Below are 15,834 nucleotides of genomic sequence, written 5' to 3'. Positions count from 1 at the left end.
AACATTGTTAAAACTAGAATAGGTGGTTTGAAAATACATTCGTTATGGAGATTAGAACCAGAGGAAAATGTCACGATAGTGTAACTTAGGATCAAGGGGGCCAGTCAACAATGTGGTTGATAGCAACAATGATGCGTCGTTAATGAAAATTTACTTTTTTAAATGTACATGTTTGATTATTAATAATGAACATTTAATGTTTAACTCAGATTACATCATTATACAACTGTAACAGAAGTAGTGATATCTAGATAGGAAAATGATTAAGGGAATTGTTCTGAAATACACACCTTCTGAAAGTTACCACCATTGTAAGGACTCTAGTTTAAAAATTAGTCAGTCTGACCTGAATTATTCATTCATTAATTCAGATTATCCTTCTCAAATGACCCATTTTGACGTTTGTTTGCTATAATTGGTTCGCAGTGTCTAAATTATGTTTGTATTGAACACGTTTTGATGAAAACAAATTTGAAATTTTCGAGTATTTGTGAAAATAATCTTTCATCAAAATTTTTCCAGGAGTCACTACCCAAGAAAATCACCCTCTACGATTTCGAGATGAAGGATCACAATGTGTGTCGACTGTCGAGAATTCTGGAGCGACGCTAATTGCAGAATTATATGAAATAACTGAAGACACTGAAATATCGTGGTAAGTATTATTTTATGGACAATGACATTTAGAAAAGTGAATTTGTCTTCCACTTAGTTCAACGCTACTCAATGCCAATAAGATTGGTAACTAGTTTGTTTCATGTCGTTTTGTGTTAGTGTTGTCTCGGAAATTGGGTTGTTGCAATGTTTTTTATTTTTTTAAATAAGTATCTAATATGATGATGATTTTCAAAATAGTAATATTATCAACACGAAAAAACTACTTTTCGAGCTTCGACAAAGAATTTAATTAAATTCGAAACGTCGGAAGAAAACACTTGTTTAAAAAAATTGATCCTGTTACCCACCAACCTTTTTTCAGATAATTAGAATGTTTTCTAATATGTTTGCATCATTTCTGTACAATATTTCATAAAATCTGCAACCAACCACTCCTTCATGATAAGAGAAAAGTAAATTATATGAATAAATGGAAATACGATAATTTTTTTTTTAATAAAAACATTCAAGGAAAACGCACAGTCATTCTGATTTTCATTGAAAAGATGGGACACATTTCTTTTTCAGTATTTTTGGCTCCCTCATTAAACTTCTTGAAATATACCAAAGCGTAGAAACTTAGAGATGAAAAATCCACTGTCTGGTATTGAAAACTAATGCTTTATTTTTGAGCTCTGAATTAATTTTCTTGCTCTGCAGTTGAAGCTAAAAAAAAATACAAGAAGCGATTTCCCACTCTGCGGTGGTTGTCAAAACCAAGTCTTGCAACAGACCATCTCAAATGAATAATGTGGCCTGTTTATAAAGGAAGATAGGAAATTCCTTGGAAAAATCAATTTTTTTTAGGTCATATAGAAAAAATTATGGATATTGAGAAATATATATGTTGTCAAATGTTTACGGATTAGGCAGGAAAAATGGGTTTTCATATTTCCAGATGAAAATAAATGAAGGTTCAATATTTCCCAAAAACGTTCAAATTAAATTTGCATAGTATTAGACCTGGCGAAATTTTTTCAAAAATTCATTCAGCTATTCGAATTAGGAATGAGTTTTATTGCAATGAATGAAAATATTCCTGAAGTGTTTATAATTAACCAGGCAATTGACTATGTTCGAAATCTGCGAGAGGAAATAACTATTATCAAACGAAACGGTTCTGGAGGAAAAAAGCATATCCAGTTTGTAGAAAGAACTCTTGATGAAGTTGGTGGGAGTAATACACAACAGATAACATAATAACCAGGAACCCATCAACGACACACACACCTCACAACTAACGTCATACCTTATGTTCCCGGTTAGTCTGAGAAACTGAGCCGCATCGATTATACGTATAATGTAAGAACAACTTTCAGAACTAACAACACATTGAGATCTCTTTTGACACAAAATGAAAGCGAAAATACAGTATTCATAATATACCGTGTCACTGTGAACTTTCATATAGGTAAAACATCAAGGCTATTGGATGTGAGAAAAACGAAACATAAAAGAATCGGGAATGCGAAGCACATTCTGAAATCATCTGGTTATCACGCTATGAAATGGAAAATACTAAAACCAATAATCAAAGAACTCATGAAAAAATTTGAAAACTCATAGAACCCGCATATATCCTTTCAGCAGGTAACAAGTGTATTTCAGAAAGCTTTGTGGAAATGGATCGTATCTGGTTGCCATTGCTAAGGCAATGTCTTTTTTTTTGTTCTTTTTATTGGAAGTTTCAACATTTTTTTTAATCATGTAGGAAGGAAGCTCCAGATGGCAAATATTTGTTTTAGAAGGTAACACAACTCCGCTTTTTCCTTCCATTAATTTTTTATGAAATTGAAATATGAAACAATTTTTGAAGTACTAAGACACAACATAAACGTTAAAATTGAATTATTCAACCACACCAGCCAACAGCCAATCATATTTCATTTGCCAGACGCCTCTAAAGCAAAGCTTACTTCCGTTAATTCTATGACCTATATAGCCAAGCAAAAGGATTTGAAAATATTTCACAGACCAAAAAATACCTGTTCGCATTTGTATTTGACATTATTATATTATTTAAAACTCTTCAAATTCATTAATTCACTCACAAAGTGAGTTTAGTACTCATATCACAATCAGACAAACACATCGGTAATCGATAGAAAAGCTCAGTGGTAATGCGTGTATATAATGCATGTATTTTTCCCATAACCCGAGGTCAAATCAAACTGCTGGAAGTTTTTTTACGTGAATAATATAATTATATATGAGTAATATTTCCCGGAGGGTAGTGGTAAAATGAAATGATGTGACAACGTAAATTTATTTTTAGGCTGCAATGATTATTGTTATTCATGGAGATGCCGAAAAAAGGAACTGAAAGATATGCATACAGATTATATTAGAGATATGGGCCAAGAAATATACATCAAAGTAACGGGCACAACAACTAAAACCAAAAGGTTATTTATTGTTTCTGACAATTTTTATAATATTTGTAAAAAGAACATGAACCTGAGACCAAAAAATAATAACTACAATTTTTTTTTGAATTATCAAAATGGGAAATTACTCTTCAAGTTGTTGGACTTGATAAGTTGGGTGACCAACCAAAAATTATTGCCAAATTTTTACATTTGGAAAATCCAGAAACATCTACAACCATCCTAGTTGATGGAGGTGGTGACCATAAGGCATTAAAGCGCCATGGTGGCTGAAAGAGTCAGACCGTGGCCAAAAGTTATGTAAATAATTCTATGGCATCCATGAGAAACACATATAATGTTCTCATAAATAGTATTGAAAACATTTGTATTCCCACTGTTTAAAATTCTCAACAAAACGGAATGAGACTGTCTTCCTCTCACATCGACGGCGAAATATCATCAAATAATTGTAATAATGTTACTATAAATGTACATAATTATAACAAAAATGAACCCTAATAAAGTAAAGTATATCTAAATATTTTATTAATTATAAAATACAAATCATGAATTCATAAAACAACAACAAAAATTGATTGGCGCTCCGGGGGGACTTCATTGATTCCAGTGGCGCATTTGCTTTTTCAGCTGCAGGAAAACCCGGAAAAACCTGCAGCACCACATCATCTGAAAATCTTGAGCTGCCAATATCCTCTCTCTCATAAAACGAAATGTAGGGTGTCTCCAGAGGCTCCACTAAAATCAATGCATCGCCAGAACACTTAGTGACATGACTATCGTCAAACTCAAACCAGTCCGTTTCGTCTTTGACCAAGGCGTAATAATAATCAGATTCAACGCCAGAACCACAGTGAACAGTGACTGCATGAAGATTATAATGGTGGTTTGCTAGATTGAACTGTTCATCAATTTCGAACCTTTGTAAGAGTTTAGTGCTTCCGTCAGAGGTTGAGTCATGTTTAAAGATCATCAGTGTTTTTATTTAACTGGTGCCTCACCTATACATGTTTTCTCATAACAGTCAAGTAGTTTGACGGATGTTTGGCAATACAGTCGATTATCACCTGTTAAAAGTTCCATTTTCAGATGATTTAACAATAAGCTTTGCACGGACTGGTTATTAGTCATATTAGGAAACGCTAGTTGAAGTTCCAGAAATTCACATACGTTTCTGCTACCTCTTGAACCTTTACTACAAAGTAAATAAATGTGGATTTTTCTAGGAAAATATGTACAAACACAAGACGAGATAGACTGTATGGAATTATTCAATCCAGAGTGGTCAGGAGTATTGATTATGCTATTGTTTTGCTCACGAAGAGTATCCAACAAGAACCCCAAGAATTCAAAACAATCCTCTTGTTGTCCTAACGAGTATCTAGTAGACTTCAAAGACTCCAGGAAATCGGTTGGAGGAAATATTGTCACCAATTTTCAAATCATTTAATTGTGTTCTGACTCACTCACTGAGTTCATTATCCGAAGCCATAATCTCAATATATTGTACCATTTCTTTCTACGGTCAGTCGTAGAAAAAGTGTAGTATGCATTTCGAGAATAAGGCAAATTACGTCTACTCGCGAATTATGGCACCCGGTTAACGCCTCGTGCTTACAATTTTCGCTCGTGGATAATAGGCTTCTTATCCTACTTGGTACGTAATATACTATTAGCAATTTAAGTGAATGAAAAATATTATAAAACTATGAAGAAGACTTCTAGTCATCATTTTTATATATTTTTCCTATCTGAAATCAATTCTTTTCATTTCATTGGACCTCATATCAATAATACCTATTAATAATCTTCAGGTATTTTTACTTGTGAAATAAATGTTTTCACTTCAGTAAATGGGAAACATTGAAAAACTATAGAATTCTTCTTCTAATTTTGATGTTTTAAATATTCTGCTTAACAGAAATAACAAACTACCGAATGAAGTTTGTAATTCAATTCATTCATAAAATAAAATATCATACGAAATATGTCCGTTTAGTGTAATGACGTCGCATCGTGCGTAAAACAACTCGTACTGTAATAAGTCACCTACCAAATTCAAAACGTAAAGAACAAGTCCTACTTACGAATGAAATAAAAAATCAAATTCTTTTAAGAATTTGTCAGCCTCATATCGACATCATGACTTATATAACTAAAATTATTCTTACGCCATCTAGGGCATCGACAAATAACCAAGAAAAACGAGGGACATTTAACGCTATTGGATAATTTATTTTCTCTCTCGCTCTGCAGCTTCCAAAAAAGCAACTAGATGATACCAGAACCCAATATCCTATAAATCCCTGTTCCAATCCGCTGTAGATCTCATCAGTAGATCTGCCTGGGATAGTCTTCTATAGAGAAAATGTGGTGTGATGACTCAATATATCGAGTCTCCACTTAGGACTTTACTTTCAAACTTTCTAGATGTTGCACGATAAACATTTCGTTAACTACCATGAAACATTCATTTCAAGCAGTCAGAAATAGTCAACTTTGTTGAATCTTTCAGCACTACAGCCTGGAAAGTCTTTTGTGTCCAATTTTCATATAGTTCGCTCTTACATAATCATGGAACTCAAATAAAAACTCTGTGATTCAATGAAATTCTCGCGTCATAGTTTGACAACTAAAATAGAACATAATTTACGCTGCCAGATATTTTAAGAATAACCTTATGCTCGAATGTTCCGTAGCAGATATCCGGTAATTATTAAATACCTTTAGTAATTCACATTTATCTAAAACGAACACTGTGGATCATATACATATTTCTAGGTGCACTGTGACTTTGATGTTTGCCATATCCAGCATCAACAAGTGACGTTTCTTGGCGACCGATAAAAATACTTTCGGAAATAAGCCCAGTAACTTTGAAACTTTGAACGTGTTTTCCAAGTTTTCTGCCAGTCGTTGATGTGGCCGCGTGCAGCTCGAGTGGTTTTTATTTTATCAGTAACAGCTGCTTCAAAGTTTCATTCCGCTTTTCCGCTGACAGATATGACAACGGAGCTGAAAAATATCAACCCGTAACGTTCATTCACAGCTTTTCTGATTGTTTTGCTAGCGCACAGCCTACTAACGCTTCCTCACTGAGATTATAATAATATCTTTTTATAAAGTATTTAGTGAGAAAACAGTAGGCTGTCATAACATTCGAGAAGCGGGACACTAAAGCCAGTTCATAAAACATGTGATAATTGATTTGAAGGAACTGATGGTTTGTGAATTGTGATATGGGCCAGAACGTTAGCAGTTGTTGTAGGTGTTCTTCTAGTAATGGAAAACATACCAAGGGATGCTCTGATCTCTCTTCGAATGGGTGAGGATTTTAAGTACATTTTTTAGGATTTGGATTAATTTGGACCATTTGAATGATCCTATAATTTTATATTCGTGTCGTAATTAGTGGAACTCTAAGACCTCATTACCTTTAATGATAACAGGTTTTTATTCATAATAATAAAAATAAACAATAAAATGATAAAATGAAAAATGGGCGAGGTTCAGTTTTAAGAGCTGCTTTCAAACCTGTCATTTCAAAACAATACAAAACGTGCAAGGTATCATGAATGAATAATACAATCCTACAATCGTGATATGTCAAAACAAGATCTAGGAAATCCAAACCTTTATGATAGCCTGATAAAGTGATACACTTTTAAATTACTGCCTTATTGGGATTAGATCTTTGAGTATTTTTCAAAAGTTTTTTCAGGGGTAACTGTTTGAAATCTACAGATGAGGTGTTCTACAATTTAGCTGCCATATTTGAGGGAGTATGTGTATGAATAGTCGAATTATGATTTGATATGAACGGAGTCGATTGCGACTAGTATTACTGAGAGATAGAGAAATGAGTCTATCACGCAGATAAGGTGGAGGTCCGGTTTGCAAAATTTCATGAGCGAATAAGAAGGTGCAGTTCTCTAAGAGCATTCATTTTCAACCAACCGGATTCCATATGAAAATGGAATACAAATTTGTTTTACTTTCTGAAGACGCAGAATATGGTCCGTAAATGTAATCACAGTAGGCCAGTCTTGAGAGTATCAGAAACTCGCAACGGCTGAGTTTCAATTTTTTAGGCAATAAAAGTGTTAGGATTCAACTGTCTCAAAATATGGAAAGAGGTGAATCTAGATTCGGTGTCAAGCCACAAACCTAAATTTTTACTTGCCTGTTCAACTTCATTAATTAATCTATAAACAATTTCATATCATTGAAAATCTCCTTCGATCCCTGTGACTTTCTTTTTAATTAAACTTCTCCTAGCTTCCCTACAACTTTTGTTATATGTCTTTCCAATTGGTTCATGAGAGTTGTCTAATGATATTTCATACTTGGAATAATGGTCTCTATTGATGATAGTTGAAGAATACTTTTCAATCCATGGGTATTTCAGCGGATGATTGTCTACTTCATGTGAAACGATTTTGAATTGTTCGATATGCTAATGAAAATGTTTGAAATTATGGACCTTGAGGTTGTCATTTTCTTTTGATTTTTCCAGTACTCTTTTAACGGTTTGAACGAATTTCATGGTTCATCTGTTCAGTTGGGGAAAGTACGGTGCAATTTTCATATTAGTCTGAACAACAAGTCATTTTTCAACCATTTTTCGTCAATCATCACCGAAAATATGATTGAGGATTCCATTCGATTCAGAATTGCATCAGGAACATTTTTTGGAGGAGTTGAATTTTCGCGAAAAACGAATTGCAAAACTTAGGAACAAATCAGTTAAAATCAAAAACAGTTTTTTGCAAATATCTCGAGAAGTATTACAGGTATTTGAAATGAAAAGTTGTGAATCTCAAATATATGGCCAACTTATAAAATACGAATAATAATGACAAAAAAAGCTTTTGGCTTCCACTAATATATCTTAAGTTGATTCCGATGCATGGATCAACAGTAATGCGTTGAAGAAATTTTTTTGTAATTCGTTTATTAGTAACACTTTTGTCATATAAGAGATTTTCTCAATTCGGAAATCTACATAAAAACCGTAAGATTTTTTAATTTTGAACTCAAGATCTCGAATTGTTAGGACTATTTTCGAAAGACTTTCTACAATAGATCACCGTTCAAAAAATCAAAGTACTTTGGTTAAAAGCTAAACATTTCGAGGTATGAATAAATGAAAAAACTCAAATTGGGATATAAAAATTCATTGTAAAAATAATCAGAACATGATAATCACGGGAAACTGCATGAATACATTTTTTAGAATTTTCCCCCTTCTGTTCTAAAAACTATTATAGGATATTCAAGTTGAGAAGAGAATGACGTTACGAAATACCAAGTCACGGCGTTGCCAACATTTGCACTATTTTAGTGTTATTAACCTTACTTACTATCACCTTACTCAATTGAAATACAATTAGGGTGGCACTTCACCTCTATTTTCATAATGAGTGATGAAAAATAAAATATTATATTTGAATTCCTTTAATTGTATATATTTTTCAATTACAACTCGTCATCATCACCGTCATAATCATCATCGGAATCAAAATTCATTATAAGAGGCTGAATATCTTTCCTGTCAAACCCAACTTATGTTTTGTTTGGTATGTCGAATAGTTTCAGCCCATACATCAGGTGTAGCTTAGTCTAAAGCTTCTTTCCATATAGCACGGGATTTATGTTGGATGGGATCAAACATGCAGTGATACGGTGGAAGACGAAGCACTTGATGCCAATATTTTTCTGTAGGCAACCAGGAATACATTTCAATTATCTTTCATATCACATACGAGAGCTGCTGCCATCTTCGATGAAACGAGGAAACCTTTTGTTTGTAGCGATAGGAACTATCGGGTACAAAAAAGGGATTGGCGAGTTTTTTTTTATTAAGAAAATGGTTCGAATGTCTTGAACGCTAAATTCTGTTGATTGAATATTTTACGCCTTAGGCGGTTTTGATTGATCAGTGTTTCTTTCGACAGTGATATTTGGTTGAATAATTCGTAGGATTATATTATCAACTGTCGATTTGTCTCTACGGAGGATTTTTTTTGGTGGAAAAGGAAGTCAACGTCTCGCGATTATTAGGGAATCGGTAATCGGAGGTGAGTTCTTATAATTTCACTAAGTTGAATAGGTTTCCTATATTTTATACAGCTCAAATTTCTATAATAAAATCACTACAATCATAAATATGATTTTCTAGGCGTTTAACCCCATATATTGAAATCATCTCGAGGAAATAAAAATTACTCGGAAGAGAATATATATCATTCGCTGGTCGCAATACCGTAATATTCATGGTCGCTTTGTAAGGATACCGCATAGCAGAATTTGTTTTGGTCATTTATTTTGCTTTCCGTAACTTCCACGGGCCAATATCTACATTTAGTAATCATCAACGGGGAATTACTCTCAGCGAATATTGTTTAAATGTTGTCTGTCCTCAGTATTAGTTATGTAAGTTTTATTTAATGTCTTTAGGGGACTGGACGAAGACCTAGGTACAATACAAATCTCATCCACTCCTCTTCTTCCCTCTCATGAGAGTTTTCTAAGTGCACGAAACCCCCCCAACCATTTCAAATCTTGTTTTATTCATTATATATTTACAGATAAGCCAGTATATAATATATTTCTATTTAATTGATACCGTAGTCTTTCTAATTGTTACCTGCCAAAGTTCATTATCAATTGGTTACTTTTTTTAGAGTAGATTCATTAGATTCAATTTCTCTAATGTCTTTATTTTAAGTCAGGGTTAAATATTTGAATCTATTGGCGCCCGTTAAAGTGACACCTAGTATTTCAGGAACTCACCCCTCTCTCCCTGTTCAGGCTAGCTGTGAGCATAACCCTTTACTTCACCTTGTTTACGTAACAATTTGGTATAGTTGTTTATTTTGTACAGTTCAAAGCTGATAAATTACGTAACAAAGCATATCAGCTTCATATATAGGTGGTGGTTTATTCCCACAACGTCAATTTATAATGTATTGATTAAATAACAATCTCATTTACTTCGCAACTGAATCCACCAATTGTGGTTTGAGAAAAGTATTGTTGTAAGAAATGTTATTGTTTGATAACCATTCTTGTATATCAGTTTTCTTCGACGCTTTATTATTAACAGTGCTGTGCATTATCCATGACTATAACTGAAGACTCTTCTAAATTTATCAATAGCAGAACATTTTTTTGATTCTTTCAGCCGTGGCTTCACAATTTTTTTGTTTTTGAACAAATAATTAGGTCTGCTACACGAATAAACCCGTAACCGCATCCAGCATGAAGTACAATATATCTTGAAATTGAAAAATCAGCTAGTGTATTTTGTTTTCATTTTATGGTTGTATTCACCTCGCACCACCAACCTAAGTCTTTTCGACACTTTTTGAGTTGAATATTCAAGTTTCATCCAAGAATACAAACTGGCGCGAACCCTCTTTCTTAAGTTTCATTTAATCATGTAAAAAGTGTATACGTTTCATTGCAATACTAGGCAGCTCCATCGAACCACGACGTGAATCATCTTTTTTGTATGTAAAACCAATTTTCTTCAGAATTTTTCATGAAGATGTCTTACAACACTCAAAAAGATCACGTTCTTCCAGTTCATCTTTAAAAGTTTTCAAATTGATATGTTTTCCTGAAATTATTGTTGTCGTCAAATATTGTATTATGAATAAATCAATACAAACTACTTACTGATTTTGTACATATCATAGATCACATTTCTAATGGCAGTTTGATCGAAATCATGAATATCTACCACTGGTTTTGCCCGTTTTCGCTGTTTCGATGGATTGCTGAATACTTCACCTCTATTAGATTTAGTCGCAATGCGGTTTACTGTAGTAATACTCCAACTTCAAGGCATCTGTAACCCTCTCAAATAAAAAATCGACAATTATTTGATCTAACCCAACATTTAAATATTCGCTGTATAATTTTTGTTTAGTGTTTATAAATATAGGATAGGTAATTAATACAATTAATATAAATTACGTATCTAACAACAGTTAGTGGAAGTAAAGGTCCTCTATTCTCACGTTCCCTTTTAAACTAATCTACTATTTGTTGAGACTGTTTCTACAGAGCTTTATGCATATTGAATATATGCAGGTCTTATCAAAAGAAATGATTAGTTCTGAAAAGAAAAGAAAGACTGACTGTTTTCGAGTTTTCTTCGATTCGACAACGTCTGGAATTTCATTGCTCTTGAACGCATTTCATTGGGAATTTTAACGTTGTTATGTCGGATATACAATATTACCAAAAATGACGTCATTCTCTTTTTATCGTGAATATCCTATAATACGATTACATTGTCTCACATAATTATTAATATTGCTTTTTCATACTCTTGAAAGTAGATTTTTTGTTGATTTTTCATTTGTTTTTTTGACGAAAACTCCATGAAAAACAAATTGAGTCTCGCTCATTTCCTTTCAATAGTGAAAAAGTGAAAAAGGTACAGTGACAGATGTGTATGTCTTTGTTGTTGACATTTTTTTTTATTCTTCGTAGAAAAATATAACAAAGATATGCAAGTTTTTTTATTTAAATTTGAAAGAAAAATATTGAGCGCAAATTCATTCGTTTTTGATATTTCTGTTATCCAATAAACAAATTAAAAATGAACATAAACATTACCCAAAGAATATAAAGAAGCAATATTGAAAATGATATTCAAAAAACTGTTTCATAATATTAATATTTACTATTATTTCAATCAATATTTACTAATATTACTTTGAGCAATAAAACCTTATTTGAAATTTTATTGTATTTTACAGAAAATGATTTTTTCAAAAAAGTTCAATGCAATTGTTCATAGCAATATTCGGAACAATGGGAGCAGAAAATATACAGGGTATTTATTGAATATGCGGCCGTAATTCAAGGGACTATTCCAAGAATATTTTGTCCGTTGATGATTATTGACAAGGTGCTTTGTTTCAACAATAACAATTTTGGTAAAAATAAATGTATAGCGTACTACACTGGACCAACGGAGAAATAAAAAATCTGACAATTCCGTTGGTACCTATTGTAGACTGCAGGGTATTTTATAATTAAAACTCTCCACGTCCACTCAATACAATATATTTTCGAATAATGAATAATACGCATTATCGTATTTTACATCCCAACTTAAAAAGACGATAAGGTTTTTGCCTTGCGTTACTCATCTTCGCGTTCACCGATGAGTCGTAATAGAAATACTGGGTGTCGGCAATACGGGATGTCCGCACGGCCATCCTGTGAATCTTTCGTCCTCGAAAGGATAGTCTGAAACAAAAGAAACAATTGAGATTTTTATTATGTTTTATTCTACCATAATGTGGTGCCTCGGGTGGCAATCATTGAAGTCCCTATGATGGCGATCAATTAGTGCCAAGATAGCGATCTCTAGTGCCAAAGATGGCGATCGGTTTGGTGCCTAATATGGCGATCTCTAGTGCCTAAGATGGCGATCTCTAATGCCCAAGATGGCAATCTCTAATGCCTAAGATGGCGATCAGTTTAGTGCCTGAGATGGCGAACTCTAATGCCTAAGATGGCGATCTCTAGTGCCTAAGATGGCGATCTCTAGTGCCCAAGATGGCGATCTCTAATGCCTAAGATGGCAATCAGTTTAGTGCCTAAGATGGCGATCTCTAATGCCTAAGATGGCGATCAGTTTAGTGCCTAAGATGGCGATCTCTAGTGCCTAAGATGGCGATCTCTAATGCCTAAGATGGCGATCAGTTTAGTGCCTAAGATGGCGATCTCTAGTGCCTAAGATGGCGATCTCTAATGCCTAAGATGGCGATCAGTTCAGTGCCTAAGATGGCGATCTCTAGTGCCTAAGATGGCGATCTCTAATGCCTAAGATGGCGATCTATAATGCCTAAGATGGCGATCTCTAATGCCTAAGATGGCGATCAGTTCAGTTATCGTTTTTAATATTTACCTTAGAAATTTTGAATTTTGAAAGGCTTTATATCCTCCAAGCAGACAACTCCTTCGTATGGTCGGCTGGAACGTTCAGTGTGAATATCCTCTCTCACTCGATACCTATCGTTTGCTAGAACCTCTACTATCTTGAAGGGGCCGCGAAATTTTGGAAGTAACTTCTTACTTTCATTGTTGGCCGGGAAACTTGTTACTTTTGTTAATACTAGATCCCCAACTGAGAAAAATTTTGGAGGACCACGTCTTTTGTTGAATGCCACATCTTGCTCGATTCTATTTTTCTCTAGGTTTTTGGCAGCTTTTCTCCTGATTTTTGTGACGTCTAATTCTTCTTCTGATGAATGATGAAGATCAGTACCTGTTCTCAACTGGTACCCAAATAGCAGTTCTGCGGGCGTATATTTTGTGATACGGTGTTTTGTAGAATTGATTCCCTGTTGAATCTCAATTATTTTGTTATCCCAATCATTTTTGCTGGTTTGTGCGCCAGATGTTGCCAGAGCATCCAGAATCGTTTTATTCATACGTTCAGCTTGTCCATTTGCTCTGGGCATCCCGACAGCTGTTGTGAATAACCGTATTCCATTGACGACGGACCATTCTTTGAATTCAGTTGAGGTGAAAGCCGACCCAGGATCTGTTATTATACGTTTTGGGTTTCCCAGAAGTGAGAATAATTCTTGAAGAGCATCAATTGCACATTTGGAAGATGTATTTGGAACTGGCTTGATACAGGTATATTTTGAAAACCCGTCCACAATGACGAGGATGTATTTATTACCATTCAAGGTTTCGACAAATGGTCCAAGATGATCCACATGCAGCGTATGGTGTGGTCTAGCGTACTTGGGAATAGAATGCAAATAACCAGGCTTTTTGCCACCATGTTCTTTGTAATATAAGCAATAAAGACACGAATTAATATATTTTTTTACGAACCGGTTCATTTTAGGAAACCAGTAGGCTCGTTTTATCCTATCGATTGTTTTGTCGTAACCAAAATGACCAATATCATCATGGTTTGCTTTAGTGATTTGCCACCTACACAATTTTGGAACAAACAGTCTTCTACCTTGTTGCGTAATTCGATAAACCTTATTTCCGCGAAGATCGTAATCATTGAAAATATCTTTGTGTTCGATACTATTGCCGCTTAATAAAATCTCTTTAATTTGATTGATTTGATCATCTAAGCTTTGAGCCTCTCTTAAATAATCGTTTTCACTTATTACGGATATTTGCATTTTTTTGGGATCAAGGTCACGAAAATTTCGACTTAATGCATCAACGTGCTGCATTTGATGACCTGCCCTATGCTCGAGTTGAAACGTGAAATCTTGTAAAAAAAGAATCCAGCGAGCAACGCGGGGAACAAGTGTCTGCTTATTCCACGCATTTTTCACTGCATTGCAGTCTGTGAAAATAGTAAACATATGTCCCAGCAAATAATAACGGAATCTGTCGAGGGTTTTTACAATTGCAAGCAATTCTAACTCAAATGAATGATACTTTTTTTCAGGTCCAGTAGTTTGTTTACTGAAGTAGGCAATAGGTTTTTCTAAATTGTCTTGTTTTTGAGTCAAAATTCCAGCAAAACCATCACGGCTAGCATCAGTATAAACAAGTACAGGCAATTTCGGGTTGAAAATTGCCAGTATTGGTTTGGAACATATTTTCACTTTTAAAGAGTCTATTATTTTTGTATGGTTTTCATTCCATTCCCAGCTAGAGTCTTTTTTCAAAAGTTTTGTTAGTGGTGCAGACAGTCGAGCAAAATTTTTAATGAATTTCCGGAAGTAGCCAACTAAACCCAAAAATTGGCGCAATTGATGTTGATTCTTTGGGTATGGAAAATTTTCGACAGCCTCTATTTTTGAACTAGAGGGTGATATTTTATTCAAAGATATTTCATAACCTAGATATTTAATTTTTTTCAGCATAAATGATGATTTGTTTAGTTTTATTGTCAAACCGTATTCTTTTATTATTTCTAAAACCATTTGTAAAATATTTAGACCATCTGAAATAGTTTTTGAAGGTATGAGTAAGTCATCAAGGTAAGGTATAACATTATAATTACGTAAAGGTGAGAATATTTCATTCATAAATTGTTGAAAGATAGACGGGGCATTACATAATCCAAATGGAACTCTAGTATATTCATAATGTCCTTCCGGTGTCACAAATGCAGTAAACGGAATAGAATTTGATTCCATTGGAATTTGGTGATAACCAGAAGCTAAATCGATACTCGTAAAGTATTCAAAACCTGATAAATTATCAATAATTTCCTCTATTATAGGCATTGGAAATTTATGTTTCACAGTTATTTTATTGAGTGCCCTATAATCAACCACCAGTCTTTTCTTATTATCACTTTTATTTACTAACAAAGCTGGACTGGAATAAGGTGATCTACTTTCTCGAATAATGTTCGCATCTAGCAAGTCCTGTATGATTGTTCTAAAGGTTGATTTATCTTTTTCGGCAACACGATATGGTCTATGAGTAACTGGCTTCGTCGTGGTTAATTCTATAGATAATGAATCTGAATGCGCTTTACCCACTTTTTTTACTGACTCGAACACACATGTTTCATAAGACATCAACAATTCATAAAAAGCATTTAAATCAGATGAGGACATTTGTCCATGGTTGATGTTTCGTAGCCACTCAGGAATATCACGTTTGTTCAAAAAGTTCAGAGAATCATCAAATCTGTAATACATAATATTGGGGTTTTCTGTAAAGTTTGTACCTATCAAAATGTCAAAATTAAATCTGGAATTGTCGATAACATAATATTCAATATCTAAATTAACTTCATCCACTTGTGTTTGGGCGTTAACATATT

At 33.9% G+C, this 15,834-nt stretch overlaps 1 protein-coding gene across 3 annotated transcripts in view; it reads left to right on the top strand.

Annotated features, from left to right (window-relative positions):
* The window catches only part of LOC111507951 (uncharacterized), a 353,913-nt gene that overhangs the window by 26,198 nt on the left and 311,881 nt on the right, over window positions 1-15,834 (top strand). For 2 of the 3 annotated variants that reach the window (XM_074178365.1, XM_074178367.1), the window contains exon 2: window positions 523-655. In XM_074178365.1, coding sequence (XP_074034466.1) covers window positions 523-655 — 133 coding nt within the window. Of the gene's footprint in view, window positions 1-522; window positions 656-5,981; window positions 6,370-15,834 lie in introns of those variants that run through there. The other variant, XM_074178366.1, reaches the window with a different exon arrangement.

Source organism: Leptinotarsa decemlineata, unplaced genomic scaffold, assembly GCF_025532065.1.
Source record: "Leptinotarsa decemlineata unplaced genomic scaffold, Ldec_3_MD MMD2_tig00003736_RagTag_RagTag, whole genome shotgun sequence".
Taxonomy (NCBI): Eukaryota; Metazoa; Arthropoda; class Insecta; order Coleoptera; family Chrysomelidae; genus Leptinotarsa; species Leptinotarsa decemlineata.
This window is presented reverse-complemented; position numbering and strand designations above follow the sequence as displayed.